At 36.7% G+C, this 21351-nt stretch overlaps 1 protein-coding gene across 4 annotated transcripts in view; it reads left to right on the forward strand.

Annotated features, from left to right (window-relative positions):
* The window catches only part of rab6a (RAB6A, member RAS oncogene family), a 39779-nt gene that overhangs the window by 13965 nt on the left and 4463 nt on the right, over window positions 1-21351 (forward strand). Inside the window, exons 2-7 of one of the 4 annotated variants that reach the window (XM_088920235.1) lie at window positions 10754-10812; window positions 12529-12582; window positions 13592-13697; window positions 17178-17289; window positions 18067-18160; window positions 20775-20841. In XM_088920235.1, coding sequence (XP_088776361.1) covers window positions 10754-10812; window positions 12529-12582; window positions 13592-13697; window positions 17178-17289; window positions 18067-18160; window positions 20775-20841 — 492 coding nt within the window. Of the gene's footprint in view, window positions 1-10753; window positions 10813-12528; window positions 12583-13399; window positions 13506-13591; window positions 13698-17177; window positions 17290-18066; window positions 18161-18756; window positions 18851-20774; window positions 20842-21351 lie in introns of all 4 variants that reach the window. The other 3 variants (XM_088920236.1, XM_088920238.1, XM_088920237.1) reach the window with 3 other exon arrangements.

Consider the following 21351-nt stretch of genomic DNA (forward strand, 5'->3'; position numbering starts at 1 on the left):
GGTTTCCTGCTCCTTTGGGAAATGTTATTTTAAATAATTAAAGTGTGGATGTGTAGTTATACTGTCAATTTCCTGGGTAGCATGGCCACTGAACTTCAGTACATGAAACGCAAAGGTTGCAAAGGTTTTAGAATTTTTAGATTTATGATACAGCAAAAAACAGAATTGATTAAATGTCTCCCTGCATGTTTGGAAGAAGATGCAAAATCATGTTGAATTGTTTCCGTTTTGTGAACTCTGAAATTTGTAAAGGATTCTGATTATTTTTTACACAGTACTCAAGCCTTTCTTTGAAAACATCTGTTTATGAAGTGTTGTATTTAAAAAAATATATAATCTATTTATATATAATCCATATATATTATAATTTATTTTATAATAAATATTTTTATTATAATCTATCTATAGACATGTTCATTAATAAGGCACATCTTAAAATAAGGCACATCCACTATTTGGATCAATCATGATGCTAAACCACTAATACGTATGCTGGCTATTATACAGTATCTGCTATTGGCTTTGTACAACACGGTAATGCACAGTGGAGGTTTCTTCAATGATTCCATCACCATTCTAAAATCACCTTGGTTTTTCTAGAATAAAACCATTCAAAGGCTACAATTAAGGGGAGAAAAGAATACATATATTTGTATGTGTGAAGCAGCAAAACGCTTTCTCACATTGCATATAATTACGCAGTCTGGGAGGAAAAGTGGATAGCTGCTGTGTTATCAGAGAAGCCTGAAATCACACTTGTCTGGTTAGGAAGTGTCATTCATACAGCAAGATTAACTTTAAATAAGACCACATGAAGGGACTGAGTATCTCCTGATACTGTTGGAACTTGTTTCTCGATCATGATCTTGAACAGAGAGGTTACATGTTAGCAGGAATCTACTATCTATGCCTACTTGGATATGGTGTTTCTTATATTTGGGTAATTCTTACGTGATTAATATATTCTGCTTTCTCCACCGAAGTTTGAATATCGAGAAAATGCTGCTATCTATCCTAGTGAATTGAATTGATTGCTTGTTTTTATGGTTAAAAAACATCTTTGTATTTTAAATTGGTGCCGTGTGAAAGCATCACATAAAAGAAGAAACTGCAGAGCCCATTAACGTGCTCTGTATTTAGATGGTTTATATGCCCCAGCTGTGCAGTGAAATATCCTCCCCTACATCAGTGTGACAAAAAGTCATTTTCAGCTGGAATCCATCTCCACACACCCTCTGGAGCCTTATTAAAGCTACAGTATACTGCAGTGTTGGACCATGTAGTTGTCCACACACCGGAGAATTTAATTTTAGAAGCCCTCTGCAAATCAGTGCCTTCTATACAATTCTCCTTAAAGCCATTATTCTCTAGTGCTGGGAATGTCCTGATACACAGATTTTCACAACCAGTATTAGAAAGTGGGAAAGGAATAGCCAGGTTTTTGGCTATTATTCATAATATTTTTTAATAAACAAATTCTGCTTTGATTTTTGACCGGTGTGCACATTTTGAAAGTCAAAAGCGTGCTATTGTGAATTGGTTAATGATGCTTAAAGCAGATTCCCACATTGCCCTCATATCCAGTGGGATGTGTTTATTATGAGCTCCTGTGTGTGATACAGTGTGAAGTGGAATTTTCTAGCCTCTCCACGTTTGTTCACATTGATACTTTGTTCTTCAGCTAGATTAGGCAAAGGTGTTGTTTTCCTTCGAGTGCTGCAGGCTTGCTAAAGTAGGTCATGTCAGCATCTGCAATGTAATGAATCCAGGTGTTCGGCTATTATTCTTTATGGTAAATTTCCTTTGAAAAGTAAGGCTCTTTTTTACCTTAGCTTTCTTAACTCTCATCTACGAGTCTTCTTAAATGCAGTGAAACATAGTTTGTTGGCTTGCATAATGATCATAATGCCTTGCTACACCTTTTACTTTTGGTTTATTAAATTCCTCCATTGATGTAGTTGGGTGATACGTTCTCAGATATAATCATTCCTGAACTGTATCCAGGAGGATTGTGAAACTTTCCAGACCTCGCGCAGCATGGTATGTTTTAAAGTCATCAACTACTTTAATTGATCACAGTGAGAAGGAGTATGAATTACGTTCTGTAATAAGGTATGTGACTGGATCTCTTAAAAACATTTTGCTGGATTCTCCTTTCTGAATTTTTTCATATTACTAACTTTGAGGGGGAAAAAAAAATTGCAATCAACATTTTTTCACTTCTTATGCCAGAAAATAAAATTCCAGTTTCGTTGTCTCCAGCCTCATTTGTGTTCCAAAGCGCCGTGTTAAATAACACAGTTTACTCGTTTAATGAGCCTGCTGCTGGGACTAATCACGCACTCATTGCAGCAGATTCTCTGATGTCTGCTGTGACAAAGAAGTAATGACATTTAAATTTAATTAAACTAGTCTGCCTAAAATGTGCAGTAGACAGACACCCTCAAGGCCTGGGAAGAAAGAACACCCACGATTTCTATGAGCGGGTTGGCAAGCTATTAATAGAAAAAACCCAACAGGTTCTCATTCCTTCACAGGGTCTTCAGAAGAGCCAGTCATGGAGATGACTGGTGCCTCAGTCGTTTTATTGTCCCTCAGCTCACCGGCGCTTAACAAAGATGTAGAACAGAATTGTTTATTATGGTGGAATTGCAGGGATTAGCGCCCCATTAAGCTTGCTCAAAGTTTATGTATACAGTATTTCTGCGTGAGTCCAACAAGCCCAGGGCAAAGACCTCTCTGGACCTCTCTAATTCGCAAACTAAAAATGAATATGGACATCCATGTGAATTGTCCCCTATTGTGTTAAGAGTGGGAAGAAAGGAAATGTTTTAATTCTTAAGTTTTTAAATCAAATATTTTGTTTCATGTGCATTTTGATCATGTAGTTAGTATATTGACTTGCATTTGTTTTGCCATGACCAGCGATTACATGTGGCCTCTGTGAGTTACAGACCCAAACCCTCCTCCATTTAAAAACAAACAACTGTCTGCATCCTATAGTTAATGTTAATTTAACTTTTCACTGTGTTTTTTTCGCACTTGTCTCGCATCAAGATGCTCAAAATATTTCCAGTCCTGGTCATGCATGCACAAAACCCCAGGAGTAGCAACTTGGAGAGCTCCTGTGTCTGGAAGATGCTGTGTCAAGGCTTATCTGCAATTTTGTTGCCATCTATTCCTGACAATGGTGTCTTCTGGGAAAAGAGACCGTGGCTTCAGTGCAATCAGTGCATCTACAAGAAAATTAGAATTCTATGCAGAATAGAGTGAACCTTTCCTCAAGAGCTTAACGCTCATGTCTTTGTGGATGATTCCTCACATTCACTTTTTGAAGGCGATTTTGCGAACTGCCCTTATCATCTGCTATAAATGGCTCCTGCTTCTTCCCGTTTCTGAAGAACAAATGGGATGACGTACTATAGAGGAGGGATGTTGGGGGAAGGACTGAAGCTGTCATTACTCCAGTGCCTTTTTATCCTGCACTCAATCCCTCTATCCTGCAACATGGACTGCTAATAAATATTCATAAGGGCCTTCTTCCATCGCACTAGCCTTTGCCTGTGTGTCAGTGATGCGTGCGGTAGGGCTGCAGACACCGTGGATTGTGGAGCGTCTCCATGGGACGCTGGCTTGTCTCAGCCCCTGGGCATGTCCAGAGAAAGCACAGCATGAGGTCTTTTTAGTCACATTAACATCAGGATTCTGGGTTATGGCACAGTGAAGTTGTTACACCTCCTGCAATGTGTCATGTCTGATTAACGAAGCAGCAAATTCAAAGGGGCAGCACAAATGTGCAAGATTATGTGAAGTAATCAACATGGTTTTCCTTGAACCTAGGTGCTGCAGATGGGTTTGGTCCAGTACTGTCTTATGGTGAACTAAGGCATGCAGGATTTGCATAAAAGCACACAAGGAAACCCTGTATAATTCAATAAGTAAAGGTCTTGGCTGTTTGTCAATACATTCTTCAAAGATGCTGTCATATTTAATAAGAGATAAGGAATAGTTTCTGGGTGTATTTTTCCTTGACAGTCTTCTGCAAATTTCTTATTTACTGATGTGCGTAGATCATTTATATGCTTAAAATGTCACTAGTAACAGGAAAGCCATTTGCTGTGCAACTGGGAGCATAGAGCCTCATTTAAGAATGGTTGTTTGAGGCCTTGATAAATCTCTTATTTTAATTTGTGGTTAATATTATTAATGCTCATGAGGTACTTCCATTGAATATTTTACCGTTGTCTATCCTGTTTTTGCTTTTATACAGCAGCTTCTTCAGTAACATCATGTAGACCTTACTAATTTAATAAACAATAGGAAACTGCTGAAGGAGTTATTATGTTTGTACTTTATATAAACAGAAAGTAATTTTCAAATCCTGGCTAAAATCCTGAATAAAAATTAAATATTCTCTACCACTTGGTAATTTGCTTCTGTTACTAGAGGCATCCTAGTTTTTTAAATTATCAGCAGCGACGATGGCTTTCTCCTTCACTGTCTATTGTGAAGACTTTTTTAAAGATCAGTTTCCATTGAAGCCGAATGGTAAGAGATTTTTACAGTGACACCTCTGACAGATGTAATCCAGATGCATGGGACCAACTAGTTATAATTTTGTGTTCGTGAGATGCAGACGGGTTGCAGTCCCTTTATTTAGGATTTGCTTGTTGAAAGTCCCCAGGGCTTCACCCAAAGTTTTTTAATGAGACGCTAGCAGAGAAGAATGTTGAAGTTCTCTGACTGCATTATTTAGGGAGGCATCAAATGTGGGAAATTGTTTTTCAATTATTTTAAAAGTGAAATTTGCGCTGAATTTACATTTCTCAAGTCCAAAGTCCAATGCTCAAAAGGGATAGCTAATGTCCTTGGACATTATGTAAATGCCGAAGAAAGTAGCCTAGTAATAAAATAAAGGAATTAATATAATAAAGGCAATGCCAGGCCCTGGGAAAATTTCTGTGGTGTAACTATCAAAAACCCATTTAACACTGAATGAATCGTTCAGTTTTGCTCTTTTCTCCTGTCCGATTCTTCTTTAGAAATGGAAAACTTTTAAAAAAAATCTCAATGTTGAGTAATTTTTGAACTACCTCCTCTCATTGGTGCACTTTAAAACCGCTAAGGAAAAAGTAAAAGTACCTTTTCAGTTAAATATTAAACTTGGAAAATAAAGGATGTCCATTTGTGCTTTGATATATAGGCAAATTAATTTAGTGTTATGGCTTCAGTTAATGTTATTTTCCATGAGTCAGGATTGACCTCTGTAGGACTGTCAAAATGCTGCTAATCAAGAAACACTATACTGAAAATTACTATTGGGAATAGGTAAGTAATATTTATACAAAATGTGTTGTCATTTTCTATGTTAATGTTATGACATTTGTCATGTGAGGAACTCAGGTACATACAGTATGACAAACGTGAACTCCACTTGATTAAAATATTAACTCATTGAAATGTCTGATTTAAAGAAAATGACTCCAGATAGATACCCAAGAACTATTTTCACGAGAGAAATTACTTTGCAATCTTTATACATCTTAGTGCATCAAAAGCAATGATGTTGCAAACATATTGTGGTATTTGAAGGAGACAATATGATCTCCCTGGGCCATGTTATTAGATGATCACTTCCCGCAAGCCAGGTTATTTTTTTTCTAAATCAAAGCCATTCAGATATTTTTATGCGATTCCCAACAATGCTGAAGTGCAATTTGAAGTGAGCTGCTATGCTGCAGTGAGTTTTGATTGTATTAATTTTAAAGATTTGTCAGTGAAGAACCTGGTGCAGCAGTGCTGTGGAATGTTCTGTACTTGCTCTCACTCCTCTAAAAAGCTCCTGAACTAACACACTGAGCCAAGTGTCTGTTGCATTGTCTTTATTTTTTTTTAAAAGGCTATGTGCCCTTTTCAGATGAGGGCTTTAATAGTGATGCAATCGTGGAAGAGCATTTCAGAAGAAAAGCCTGTTGTAGTAGTTAATCACTTGGGTCAAGGTCTCGAGTGAGACCACGCAGGTCAAAAGGGCTCTGATAGCTTATTTTGATTTTTAGAGAGGATTTTGCTATAGATACTCCAGGGAAATTTGTCTGATACTACTAAAAATGGTATAAAAAGAGACTGTGCTGTGTATGGAGGATCAGTCAGGAATGGAAAATAAAATGGACTGATGCACAAGAGCAGATGTCATGGAACTTGTGCATGAGAGGGGAAAAAAATATTTTACCTTTGTTTTTTTACTTCTATATTAGCTATCTTAAGCAGAACAGGATAAATCTCTTGGTGGTTCTAAGCAACTTTCTCGCCATCTATGTGTAGGACAAAACAGAAGATCGCTGTTAAAAAAATCAATTTGATATGAGGTGCCTGTAAATTGTAATTTCTTCCTTCTACACAAAATGTTCAATAAAATTTTGAGATGAACACTGCTATTAATTCCACAGATCGTCTCTTTTTCTAATAGAGTAGGTTGTCTGAAACTATACTATAATTAGTATAATTGGACCACATTTGTATAGTCCAATCCTCATTTGAAATACTACTCAGCCTTTTTGATCAACTGTTGTTGAATTCCTGGGACTCTTGTATTAGAATAAATTGCGCTGTGATGTCCCTGACAAAAAAAGCCAATGTAGAAAACAGGTGTGTGTTGGGTTCCACTACAGTTGCTGTTCTGAAGCATATGCTTCATATTAAGGTTTTTTTTGGAGTAGCAGCAGCAGTAAGCTGTTGGCCTGCATCAGAGCTCCTGTAGTCCTCCAGTTTGTGCCCCATGGAGTCGATTGTTCCTTGAATTGTACAGGATCCAATCCAAGTAACATCACACAGCTTTGGGAATTATACCTTGGGAGTAACCTGGTTATTTGGGAATAACTAAATAAGCAATTCTAGCAGACTGTTTCCAGAAAGTATTCCAGCAAAACTGACATCTATCAGGTCTCTGTTGACATCATGCAATACACCAGGTTGTTTCAGTGAAATCGCAGAGATCCCAGTGAAATGTGAAATACTAATCTTGTTACGCTCGTGGACCTGGTGGCTGAGGCAAGGAGATATTCTCATTGTTTATTATTGGAGATATTGAACTTCACTTTCCAAAAACCTGAAACACAAGTTGTTTAATTTTTCAGCGTGTTTTCAAAATAGCTTTAACCATGGTATTGGGGAACAATCTTACAACTGGAGCTCCAATGGCAATTTAATGTTGGCTACCCCTCACCCCCTACTCTGTTACACAATTGAAAAATTAAGTATCTTTTTATTGATACAGAAATATCAAAACATATTTTACATCTTTTTTAAAAGAAACCATCCCTCACAGACAACAAAATGCCTCTTGGGTATTGTATTTTAACAAAAGCTGAGTAAAGTTTCACAAACTTTTCACCTTCAGTTAGTTGCTCATAATTCACATCTTGCTGATTGCCTTTCTGATGCAATTCTCACCTGTTGCTGTCCCCCCAGTGTAATGTAAGCAGTACATATTTTGCATGACCACTTGCCATGAGACAGCTGCCCTGACTCCTGATTCTCAGGTTCTGTTGCCTTAGTTATCGGAGAACCAAGTGGATGGGACCTGGTGCAGTGCTGGAGAGAAATGAGAGCAGCTGTCTGGATCACCATGGCCGCAGTATCGGCTGTGTTCCCGGAGCCTGTTGACCAGCAGTACCGCATGGCCAGGAATGGTTTACAGTACTTCATCTGTCCCTGGCTTATGGTTTAACTTGGACATCGATTTGGTCCAAGTGGGTACACAGCAAAACCAAGTGTTACACTCTAGATTATAATGATTAATTGTATTTATATAGCGCTTTATATTCCAAAGGATACTAAAACATTTCACATGTAGGAGAAGACCCGTTTCATCTGCAACTGAACTGCTGTACCTACTGTAGCTGAGCTTATTCAAGTCATGAATATAATGGTGTGTGAATCCATGCACCGCTTGTATTTCCCTGATAACCCAAATCACACACCACAATGATAAAAACAGTTAATAAGAGCCTCACGACTGCTGGAGTGCCGCATGATTCATTTGCATCAGGCTTGCTTCATCATCAAGAAGAAGAAGTTGTCATGTTTTGTCAACTTTCAGTTTACTTGTAAGTTTAGACCTTTATTGTACACAAAGGCTTTCTCGTGGTCACAGAACTTAATGGCGAAGACTAGATAATTCTAGGAACTTATTAAGGGGTCTTTTTGAACAATAGCTGCAACAAGAAGAGAATAGTAAGCCGATTGATTTTACCAAGCAGAAGGTCAATAGTCTTGTATTACTGCTTGGGACATTAATAACACAGCAGATTATAAAATCAATATACTCTGTATAATAGTTAGTATCTTTAATCATTTGAATGTGAAGATGGCAAAGTGTTGTTTTATAGGAATACATGGGTCATATTTGCAGTGCAATCAGTGACAGTCAAGGGGTAATTTGTATCACTTTCCTGTCCTTTCTTAATGTCCTGCCATTTAAAAGACACCAGTATGATGTATCAGGATCAGGAGTATAGCAGGAATTGAGTAACATCTCCATGAGCAAAAGCTATCTTTTCTCTTGTTGCTATTTTATTATTAATAATCACTGCTACTTGCTCTTGCCCTGAGCAAGGTGTGGAATCACAACCTTAATATTAAAAAAAAAAAAAAAATTTTGTCAGTGAGAAACCTCTTTCCTGTAGCCGGATAATAAAGTAAAATTAATGTTTACATGGAAAAAGTTGAAGAAAACTAAAAATTAAGTCTGACTGCTCAGTGAAGATGTTAAATTATGCGGCTGCTGTTTTGAGAGTCAACCACATTTTCAATAAGTAGTAATGGGGGGGAAAAATACAGCATCAGTACATTTTCAGAGCCAAGTAGGGAAAAATAAAATGAGATCAATATACTTTTTTATTGTACACAGGGTTCTCTGTCTTTAGAGCTATTAGTTTTCTCAGTAATATATACAGAAATTTCCCTGTTCTTGCAATTTTGTTTTACATGTGCTCTGTCTGTAACTGTAGACGTGTGTTTTAGCCTATGGTAAGCAAAAACAAGAGTTTGAATAAATGGAAATAAGCACTTCATTTCCTTTTAATTTTGAAGTGACATCAAAATTAATATCAAGATGCTACACATGATCAAGGGGCATTATACTCTGAAAGAACTAACCAATTCAGGTCAGTTAAGTTGGAAAAATGAAGCATTTTGCAATGGCCCTTCTTTTCTTTAGCTTCTGTTGTGTGTTGTACAGCACTTTGAGTTTGTTGCAAAGCATGAATAATATTGTATTATTATATTCCGGTTCTAGTTGGACCGTTAGTTAGGCGTGCCCCAACACTAGCCGGGAAGTGTGATGTATACTATTATTCAGATCACAGTAGGAACTGCCGTTGTTACTTTGATGTTCTTTGTCACTGTACAGTATATACACTCAGCATATTTCCAATTGAAGAAGGCTCAACAGCCAGAACAGGTTTTTTTCTTTCTTCTTTTCAGCTTGGAATTAACCTTTGCTCGTTCTCATACTGTATGTAGTACTAGTATAGTTATAAATTCAGGTGGGTAGCTGCGTCAGCATGCGTAAGCTTCAAAGGAACAAGTAATAGGTTTATTCCATGCTGAAAAGAGGAGAAGGCTCCACGACCGAAACGTTGCGTTTTCTTTCTTCTCTTTTCAGCATGGAATAAACGTATTACTCGTTCCTTCATAGTTATATAAATGTTTGTCTCTACCGGTTCTATTCCGGTCGTCTATACCGGTTATACCGCCCACCCCTAGCTGTACGTTTAAAATGAGGTCAGAAACATATCCATGAAGCTAATGAAGAGGATGCAAAATGTTATGCTGGTGATTATATCTGTCAAAGCCGCAAAGATGTATTTGTTGCATTTTGTATAAGCGAACACATCATCAATTCCTTGGAATTCCACACATTTGAGAAATTACCTGCAGCAATTTCCATCCTCTTACTTCTTCAGAAATGCTGTTTCAAAGGTGTTCATTCTTTATATGCTCATAAAATTGCCTAGAGCTTTCGAATAACTTACCCTAAAAATTAAATGTTACCCTTATGAAGAAACTTTACTGCCAGCACTACTCTGATGCTCATGCAGAATTCTGTTTAAATAGTAATATTCAAAAAGAAGTGCCTTCTGTTAGCATCATAAAGTAGGCAGAATGGGGTAGGTTCAATCTACAGTGTATACGTTCTCTCAGAACAGTTAATTGGTGTGCGAGCTATAGGAACCAGTATAATACAAAGGACATCTGTTTTCTTAATCCTGCTTTATTAAATTTATTCAGTAACTTCACAGCGAAGATATAGTAATATCTTTATTCGTTGTGGTCAGTCTGAATCATTGACTGGCTTAGAAATGGTAGGCTTACTTAGTCTTTCCGAATGCAACTTGTGCAGCTAGACACTGTTTCTTTGTTCGTATTTCAAACTGATTAGAGTCCACAGTACACAGATTAAATTAATGAAGTGTTGGCAAAAAGAGAAGGCAGTGACATTTGTTGTGCTTTGCACACTTTTAATTAAATTGTCACCTAAAACTGTCTCCATGCTAAAACTGTGAAATCGGTTTCTTGGGAGAATCACCTTCTTCATTGATGAGCTGTCAGTGATATGGTGGAGCAGAGATCTTTATTAATTGTATTGCTGGATGCCATGTTATGTATGCGTGCTTTGTTTTTTTCAAATCATCACTCGTTATGAGTAGTTACATAATAGCTTACTGGTGTATAATAATTTCTTCTTTTCTAGTTGGAAAAACTTCATTGATCACCCGATTCATGTATGACAGTTTTGATAACACCTACCAGGTAAGTGTAAGCCCTATTGTTCCTTTGGGTGTGTCTCTTTAATCTTATTTCCCATTTTAATCAAACTTATATTGGTTTTGTTAGGAGAGCAATGAAGTACAAATAACCCTTCAGAGGAACCGATCATTTCTGTAGCTAAATTCACCAGTAGTTTTTTATGTAGGCTTATCCTTAATTGATTTTCTTGTGCTTTGTGTCCACTGTTGTTTTTACATTGTTTCAGCACTGATTAAAGGTAATTGTAAGATGGGATCAGCACTGATTTTGATAAGGAGGCCAAGGAGGCTCAGTCCTGCTGTCACTCTCTAGGACTGTCTGGGAATTGATGGCTTTTGCAATTGATGAATTTATCGAAAGAAGTCTTTTTCCATCCAGAGTTGTTCATGTCATAAAGCATGTTCAACATACGATGTGTACACTTGAATCATGTTTGCACAGGTCTTTTGCCTTCAAGTCCTAGGCCCTTTCACTTTTATGCTCCAGGTTGATCCTGGACTGCTGCCGCACAGCTGCCTTTTGTCAAGTTCAAACATTTCCAAGATGAAAAGGCAGCCCTCACCCAACCTACGTTTTAGGTCACACCTTCAGACCCAAGTTGGGTAATTGCAGGATCAGGACCAACCTAATAACCTAGGATTGCACAGCTGGTCACAGTCATGTATATGTCCTATTAGCAGTGAGAACATGTAGGAAACAAACCCTTCACAAAAAAAGAAACTCAACACTATTGTACTTTCAAGGTAAACTTCCTTTTCATTAAGTCCTTTTTAATAATAACACAGCAGCCATTTAGTTTTTATTAGTAACAGTAATTGGTTAGAATTGTGCGTATCTGCAGCAGACAAATTACCGTATTGATCATCCAAAAAAAATCCCTAGTTATGCATTCACATTTTTAGAAAAATAAAGTCTTCGTATTTTAGATAATGATGAAATGATCTGAGCTTTTTGATTTATCATTCATGGCTGACTGTGGTCGACTCAAGTGACTTTGACTGTTGCATAAATCTCTGTTGCAACAAGTGATTGCTGACAACCCGACTGCAGAGCGCTACATTGATCAATTCCTCGGAACGAACTTACTGCCTTTTCTGGCAGGCTCATCCAGACCTGATCATTTTCCAGCAGCAATATGTATGTTCTCATGCTGCTTGTGAAACAGGGACTTTCTTATGAGATGATAATGTGACTGTCACTTTTACGAGATTATGCCCTACTCACCGGAGCTGAACACCAGGGAACATTTCTGGAATGATGTGTGGCATCTAGTTCTTGTGGACATGCGCTTGTCCAGGGTATGTGAGAGGAATGGGACAGAATCCCCCCAGACAGTATTGCACAAAGCATGAATGAGATGAAGGGCTTTTAGGGCATCAGGCAGTGGCCACAGTTGCAACTAGACTGTCTTTTACCGTATAACCCTTTCGAGGACAGATATTGAAATTGACCGTATCTTCTCCTTTCAATAAAATTTGTGCGCACCTGAAGCAAAAAGTGTCATTTTTATGATAATTGTCTGAATCAGTTGCTTTTATAAGTACATGTTTCCTTTGATGCTCAGTGTACATTGAGTCTTTTAAACAAAATCCTGTCTGGATTATTTTGTCTTTTTCATCATCAGTGTTGATATTTTCAGGGTTTTGGTATTCAGGGACAGGAACTGTGCTGCGCTGCTCTGCACTTCTCAATTACCTTTTCCTCTTTTTCCCTCCTCAGGCAACAATAGGAATAGATTTTTTGTCAAAAACAATGTACCTTGAAGACAGAACAGTAAGTGGCATTGAATGTTTTGTTTTGTTTCCAGAAATGATGCAGACATTTGATTTCTCAAGATGGTGCTGCCATGATTTGCTTATATATTGAATATTTCTTGAAATAGGAGGTAGGAGTACATTCAAAAAATAAAATAAAAGAACGTACACTTTTGCCACTGAAGGTAGTAATGTAGAACAATCCTCTATAATGTGTGGGATATTTATCAATAGATGAAGCTGAAACAATAGCACTGGAGAAATACGTAAACCACAAGTCTTGTGTTCCTTTGTAATTTAAATGCAAGACAAGTGTTCATATACACAGATCCCTGTGCATTGTCTGCTCTCACAGTTTTAATTCAGCATTTGCTACCAGGGTGTTTTGAGCCTGCCGTTTTGGCAGGGAAAGAACAAGCCCCGAGACTTGCCTGCACCTCATTTCCATATATTAGGCTGTTCATGTCATTAATTTTGATTGCTGCTGCTGCAGGGAATGATGTGTCCTTAAGCAAACTCCACGTTTTTTTTTTGTTAGTGAAGGGTTTTCTTCAACCCTTTACTGCTCCCTTTTACCCCCGTCCCCAAGCTTTATATTATTTGTCTGTTCCAATCAAACTATTGGATGAAAAGGAATTTCTGAAAAGGTCTTCCTTCGTTACCAGACGCCTGTCTTTCTCGTTTGCGTTATTCTGAACCCCTGCATGCCTTTTTGCTTTTAATTTGGGCAGTTTTTCTCGCCGTCTTTTACCATGTTCTTTTTATCATTTTTTATTTCTTTGGTTTCGATTTTTTTTTTTCTTTGTTCGTTCTGTATAATTTTTCCCATCCCACAGATCAGGTTGCAGCTCTGGGACACTGCGGGCCAGGAGCGCTTCCGCAGCCTCATTCCCAGTTACATCCGCGATTCCGCTGCAGCTGTTGTAGTTTACGATATCACAAGTAGGTATCTCATTCCGGGGGTTCCCGTTTCTTATCGCTGCCTCTTTTTTTTTTTTTTTTTTGCTGTTGTCTACCTGATGTGCCAGGTGCGGCTGCAGTTGTGGGACACAGCAGGGCAGGAACGATTCAGGAGCTTGATTCCTAGCTACATTCGTGACTCCACTGTGGCAGTTGTTGTCTATGATATAACAAGTGAGTGGGGTCCTTTTGATGTTCTGACAAATTTGGCTTCAGATCGGCATGGATTAATTTCTCTTTCCCCATCATTACTTCTTCCTCAAGGCCCACCGTAGTAAGACTGCTTTTCGGTTTGTGCCCTTTTTTGGTTAAAGGGGTCAATTTCAAACCGCTTTTTAAATGAAAATTATTTTATGAGATTTAGATTTTTATTATTAGTGGAGAAGAATACAATTTGTTTTAGTTATGTAAAGTAATAGTAATATCACTTAACCAAGCCCACACCCCTTTGCTTACTACTCAGTGTCAATACTAAATCTACATTATAATGTAATTATGAGTAGAACAACTTGAATAATTTAATTGTCCCTATAACATTTATTCATAAACAAGATTAGCCTAGTGATTGAATGTAGGCATACCTACAAAATGTAATTTTTCCTTTTTTTAAAATAATGTTCATTGAAGGTAATGACTATGTATTAAACACTTAGGAGATTTAAAATATTTCAGTGTTACACAGTGGGGGGGCTGGAAGTGCTTGCAGGTGTGTTCTGTTGGTAACTTCTTTAGCAGTACACCAGAGCTGAGGTGAGAGACAGAAAAAAATACCCTCCTTGTCATGTTCCCCCTCCAACATTAGCGGTATTAATATCAAGGACCTAAACTATGGTTACTTATATATGTTAGGATTGTGATTTACAAGACTAGTAAATTGACAATAATTAAATAGAGTAAGATTCTGCAAAAGCAGTGTTGTTTTGGGTGACATTTTTTATAGGCTAAATTTAAAAATGAGCTTATTATCGGTATCTTATGGTATAAATACAAATGCTTATATGATTTGCTGTACAGCCCACACAGGGCAGTGTTAATCCATTTGCTTGTTTTGTAATATCTTTATACACCACTTGAAGTTAAGTGTCCTTTGTCAAGGGATGGTGAACCCACCTTTATTATTCAAAGTAATAGATTGTTTTGTCAGGTTTCCCTTTTTACATATCTATTTTGTTATTCTTATCGTCTGTCTTTAGGGACATTTCTGTAGGGGACTGAAAGTGATCTTGCAAGGTTACAAAGAGAATCAATCTAGAGACCCTTGAAGAAAATAAGGCTCTGTTTTTGCTTTGAGGGAAAAAAAAAACCTTTTCCATACTTTCAAGCAGTTCATTTTGGCTGACATGAATAGTAAATATAAATGCTGCCAAGTCAGTCCTGTCCGGTGACTCACTGAGAATGCTGTAATGTCGAGGAAATTACAGAGCATGGAGAAAGGTGTTGTCAATCCATAAAGCTTTTATCCTTGAATTTAAAATCAATGTGTGGCCACTGGACCTATCTTCCAAATAAAGTGCACTCAAATCATCAAACATAGTTTGCATGAGTAAGTCTGAGTGCATTGTTTTTGAAAGGTCTGTCATATGAACAGTGCCGCACAGAACTGCAGTCGGATGTTTACTTTAGATGTTCTAACTGGGGTGGTCATGTACAGCATAAGGTTTCTTCTCCTTAATTATTTATTCTCAGAACACTAATTAGAAAATTGATTCTCCACTGCTTAAAAGCTAATACGTGCATGTTAGCAGTGCCTTTATTGGGTTTAAACTATGTGCGGTCTCTGTAGACTAATGTTTAAAAGCATTAGCTAGTCAAACTGGAGGATGACTGCGTAAGGCAAGAGCAGCATGTTGGAAGTTTAGGAAGAAATAATACAGCTCAATTACAGCCTTTTTTATAACATTTTTTCTGTCTGGATTTTACATTGAGCCTGTAAATAAAATTCTAGCATTTAATGTTATGTAAGGAATGAATAAAATACTTTCTTCGCACAGCTAACTTGAAAGAACAGAGCTTTTATAGCAAGTTCTGCTTTGATAATCGAATTTCCTCCTTAATACCTTTAGACATAAAACAAGCATTTGTTTACTTAAACAAAATACAGATGCTTTTTGTAGTGTGTAAAAAATATTTTTAGACTATAATTGTCAATTGTAATTATAGGGCAGGTTGAATTGTTTATTATTATAGATTATTATAGGTAATTTACTGTTGCTCTTTATTCATTGTTTTCCCTTTTTCGACTTTAATTACTATCTCCTATTTTGGTATGGTGAAGCAGATGCAGGATACATCTGAATATAAGCAGGTTATCTTGGAAATGCAGAATTGCTTCCTAGCACATGTGCTACCTCAACAAAGCCTGCACCAAGAATGTCAAGTGGCATTAGTGCAGCTTTATTCCTGTAATTGCCGTTCAACTCTCAAGTGAATTTATCGTTCTGTACCCTATTTATGTGCATATAAAAAACATCAGCATCCAGAGCTCATAAAGATTTCCAAAGTTCCCTATTAAGCCCTGAGGGAATGTCTCCGCTGCTTGTATGTCGTGATTCTTATCAGTACTGAAGGGTTTAAAAAGAGAACACTTTGTATGGGTCACTTGTCTAGTATACAGACAGCTTGAAACAAAAACATGAAATTGGTCCAGTGCATCAGAAAATTAGAAAAATGTCAATAAAAACCTATTCAAAAGGCTTTTGTAGATGAATACCTGTTAATGCATGATTGGTTAATGGCTCCTCTTTTTTTTCCTATTAGAATTTTTTAGGTTTGTATATTTCTGTTCTATTTTACTCATTGTAAGGAACTCAAACCATTTTCTCTTCATTGTAAAATTGAGTCTTCCACACTCTGCAAGGATGTTGTTTGAAGATTTAATGTTATTTTAATTTCCATGCACTTTTTATTTCTATGAAATTTGCATGCTTGATATCCATGCACAATTAATTCCACTTCTACTGATGAAGTGTTTTTTAAATAACTTGCCAGTGTTACATTTATGTTCCTGAGACCTGGACACATCCATAGTTTTAAATGAATGTGTCCAAAGTCCTTTTAAATAATGCTGATGGTCTGTTGTATTAACGTTGCTGGGAATAGAAGATCTGTTTCATTACAAAACTTTTGATTTTCTTTTGTCTTTCTTTACATGTATATTGACAAAACCTTTATAGTTTTAAATGATTGCATGCCAACTCTTCTTAAATAATGTTGATGGTCTGTTGTGTTTTATTAATTTTGCTGGAAATGGAAGATCTGTTTCATTACAAAACTTAAATTTTCTTTTCTCTTTCTTTGTGGATTTCATCTGACCTCTGGTATTCTAGGTTCATCTTTACAAGGAATGCACAGCTCAAGTTCATAGAACCTTCCTGTTATTTTACCTACCTTGTGTTCTGCAAAGCTATTAACTTATTTTCCAAAGTTTTTAACTGCTGATCATTTAAAAATAATCTTGATGCATTGTTTGCAGGGTTATTTTCACCAGAAACCTGAGTTGTACATGAGTGACGTGAATAATGGTTACTACGTAAAGGTCAATGAGAGGATTCTGTCAATTTAGTGATTCAGAGTATTGTCCTGTTGATATCACAGTAATCACTTTGTTCACAGTCTCCATCAAAAAGAGTGATTAACTTCGTTATTTCCTATCAGATGTAAATTCTTTCCAACAAACCACAAAATGGATTGATGATGTCAGAACGGAGAGAGGAAGTGATGTCATCATTATGCTGGTTGGAAATAAGACAGATCTTGCTGATAAAAGGTATGGCCATGGACCTGTGTTGATCTAGTCCATACTCCATTAAAAGCACCCTGGGTCCCATCATTTCTTTGTTCCAGTTCATCTGTTTAAACCAAACCCTGAGTGACCATCTTTCAGTCTAGAGGCTTCAGCAACTGTGCTATGTGACTGTTGTATGTGTATTAAATAATATGATTCTTGGAAAACAGTACACATTTACAAAGTGTCAGTTATCTTTTATTGAATAGTATTCTCTAGTTTGTAGTTTTCTTAATTTAAGTTATCCAAAAAGGTTCTGGCCTTTTTTGTCAATTTAATTTAGATGTAAAAATGTAGCAAATCCTAAATAATTATACATGGAAGTCTCTGTGATTTAATTCCTACTTAAATTATAACCATTAAATTAGCAATACAAGGTAACGCTTAAACAGGCTTGTTCATGAAGACAGCACATAATTGGATACCTCAGTATGACTCATTTCAGTAATTTACATTTATCATATTATTGTACCAATACCTCTTATTGTATCAATACCTCTCATAACCTTTGTTTGCGGAAGCGTGGTTTACAGTACATTTGCAGTCCTTACAGTTGCGGATACCTTTTTGTTAGCATTTCATTAATATGAATGCTTTTTACATATGAACATCTTTTGGGCATCATACATTTTTTCATTTATCGGTGTCAGTATAGACACTAACACATTTTTTTGTAGTCTAAAATATTTAAATTCAAAAGATTCTTGTTTCAATGCATATGCATATATATCGCACCTTTTGACATTCTATTTGCTACAGGCAAGTATCTATCGAAGAGGGCGAGAGGAAAGCCAAAGAGCTGAATGTAATGTTTATTGAAACTAGTGCTAAAGCAGGATACAATGTTAAACAGGTGAGTCTGTGCAGTAATTGGACACTGTGAATTATGTTTGCTGCTGTTATACATTTCTAAAGAGGAAATTTCAACAATTAAAATTAAAATTTTATAGAATAGTGGGATAATTTCTGGTTTTGTAGCTCAGAATTGTATAGCTGCATATCCATGCTTCCATCTATCATAGCTCATGAAAGTGCAGTCATGATGGTTCCACATCCTATTCTTTTAGGTACGTGTAACATAAGCGGTAGTTGTTATTTATGAGGAAAAATGTTTAATTACGCACATACCTGTCCATAGCCCATTAAATAAGCGAGAAGAAAAATGATGCAAAATAAAAATAATTGTTTTAGACAGATTTAATCAAAAATGAATTTGGTGAAAAATCTTCTAAAGTTAATCGTATTTCGAAGTTCGTTAGTTGTTAGAGTATTGTAATGCAGGTGAAAACCTACTAGAAGTCTGTATTCTCAGGCTCGTCCTCTACACTGTGCTTTAGATTTGGCTACAGCAGCAAGCAGATGACACAGTGTGTATTTTCCTTTACTTTTTTTGTTTATGTTTTTTTTTTGTTTTGTTGTTTTTGTCCCTGTGTCTTGCCTCCCGTACAGGCAAATAACCACTGAGGAGGGAGAGCAGAGAGCCAAAGAGCTGAATGTTCTCTTTATTGAAACAAGTGCAAAGACAGGCTACAATGTCAAGCAGGTAGAGCATGCTGTTTTAGTGTGGGACAGAGAATCACAGTTTGACAATTCTGTATTAGGGCCATGTACTCTTTACCAGTTTTCATCAGTACTTCTAAGAAAAGTGTTACAGCCGAGAACTATTCTTGATTTCTTTTAACCTTTTCACTATTTCTGTCCATACTTTAAATCTGCATGACTTAACTATCATTTCTTCACTGGTCACACCATTTATGGTTGATATATTGGGTTTTATTGGATTATGGAAAGGTCACTGTCTGTGCTCTTATTCATATAAAGTAAAACAGTCGTGTAAATGGACACTGAGCCTTGTATGATTCCATAATTCATTTCTGTGTAAAGTAGAAGGAGGTAGAATCAGACAAAAGTATATCAACGTCATAGTATTAATTTAGAGAAAAAGCATGGGATCTCTGAGTGTCTCATCTGGTAAATGTTCCACTTAGAGTCCTGAATGAGATCTATAGCCTTCAGGTCATCAGCCTCTCAACTTGAGACATTTGCCAGCTGTGGTCAATGATTTTGATCCATAATACTGAGTGAAGTTAGTAAATAGTAATTCATTTTATATATAGGTACCCTTAAAAAAACTCAAAAGCCCAGTTCCGAACCAAAGTAAAATTCATGCTTCAGGACCCGAAGACAATGCATAATGCATGGCTAGGAATGACAACTGAAAAATTTCCCAACTGCTACACAGGTTTTGGTGTCACATGACCTACAGTTTCATTTGTATCTAGAATCTGTGACAGGATCTGAATCCAGTAACTTAACCATAATGCAGTTATTTCCAAAAGTTTCTGCATAACTTCAAATGTGTCCATATGGTTCTGAAGTTACATTTTTTTTTTGCTTTTTTGTTCCTGATCACTTTTATAGAGTGCTTCTTTTCTGTTTTAAAGCAGTTCTTTGTTACAGGAACTTAATGCCATTTTTAAAAAGAATACTTCCTGAATTATCAGAGCTCAGGAAAAAAATGCAAGCCTTTAATCCATGTTTTTTGCTGACCATATGACCACATTTGATTACATAACTTTGTATTGATAAACATGTCTTCAATCACAGCTTCTCTTATGCATATTGTAGGCATACGTACCGGCACTTCCGGTCTTTGGTGTGGTATTTTTTATCATTGAAGATTTAAAGTGTTAATGTAAATGGAAACATTCGTAAAATGTACCCTAATGTATGATTATTTTTTTACAATTTGGATCTGGATTTGGGAGAAAAAAAAGCTGTCATAACATTTCTGGGTTTGGGTAAAACTATCTCATAAGATGGTGCTAAATAAGAGTGTAAAAATCTGATTACCAAAGTCTCCAAACACCCAATACATTTAAGAACCTTGGAAAAACAATCTTGATATCAATGTATTTTTTCTTTGCTTTAAAGGGTCTGTTTTAAGATTTGATTCTGCCTTAAGGAAGGATTTGCACTGCTTGGTAGAACCGATCTGTTTTTTTTCTGAATCTCTGAGTGAAGCTTTGACTGTTGAATCTGACTTTGGTTCTAATTGTTCTTTATAATACTTTATTAGTTCACTGTTTTTTTTTTTTATTTTGATCACACGTCTTCTGAGACTTACAGGTTTAGTATCTTAAAACTTGCTTATAGTTTTTGACGAGTTTACAAATTAAAGCAATGAATGCAATGAACAGAGTAATGTTTTAAAATAAGAATATGGTAATAAATAGCTGTTTATTTTAGCTTCCGTGCACAATTATTATTTATCCTTCAACCTAACATTGCCCATTTGACTTTTTTAAACGTGATTAGCAGTTCATGTATCAGCAAAGCTTTACAGTTGCCAGTGCCAATTAGCCAATCTGAATCAGACATCCAAAATGTTCCTGCCTGAGGCTGTTTTATTTCTCTGCAGTGGTTGTCTACCAGATAACCCTAGAGCTCTGTTCTTTTCCCCACAGCTATTCCGACGTGTAGCTGCTGCCTTACCTGGAATGGAAAGCACACAGGACAAGAGCAGGGAAGACAGTATCCTTTTTAACAGCTTCTGTGTTCATGGTTTAAAAGCAGCTAGACTGAATTTGATTTTTCTTCTGTGCTCCAGTCCACATGCAGTTATTGGCAGGGACTGTATTTGGAACAGCAACTTCTAGGTTCTCATATTGCTTCCTTTAGGTTTTTAGTAGTTGAGCTAAACACGAGCTTTGCGGATCAATATTTTATGATAATTACATTGAAGACGTACTTGAAAAGAAGGACATGATGATAAATTTGAAATTCCGAGTAAGCAGCTTTGCTCATTGCCACTGCAAAGCAAAAAGGATACATATTGTGCTTACTTGCCTCTGACGCATGCACTGTTGAGTGCCCACAGCTAGTATCAGATGGAGGAGTGCTGCATCACTGCCAGCACTTTAAATTTCCAGACACCTGGCAAGTCACAGTGGTCACTCTAGCCATCCAAACCTGACAGCATTTAGCCAATTGTACGCAGTTTCTTGGGGCATCCTGTTCACACTGAATTAATGAGGTAGCCCT

Source organism: Atractosteus spatula, chromosome 7 (genome assembly GCF_055471065.1).
Source record: "Atractosteus spatula isolate fAtrSpa1 chromosome 7, fAtrSpa1.hap1, whole genome shotgun sequence".
NCBI classification, from domain to species: Eukaryota; Metazoa; Chordata; class Actinopteri; order Semionotiformes; family Lepisosteidae; genus Atractosteus; species Atractosteus spatula.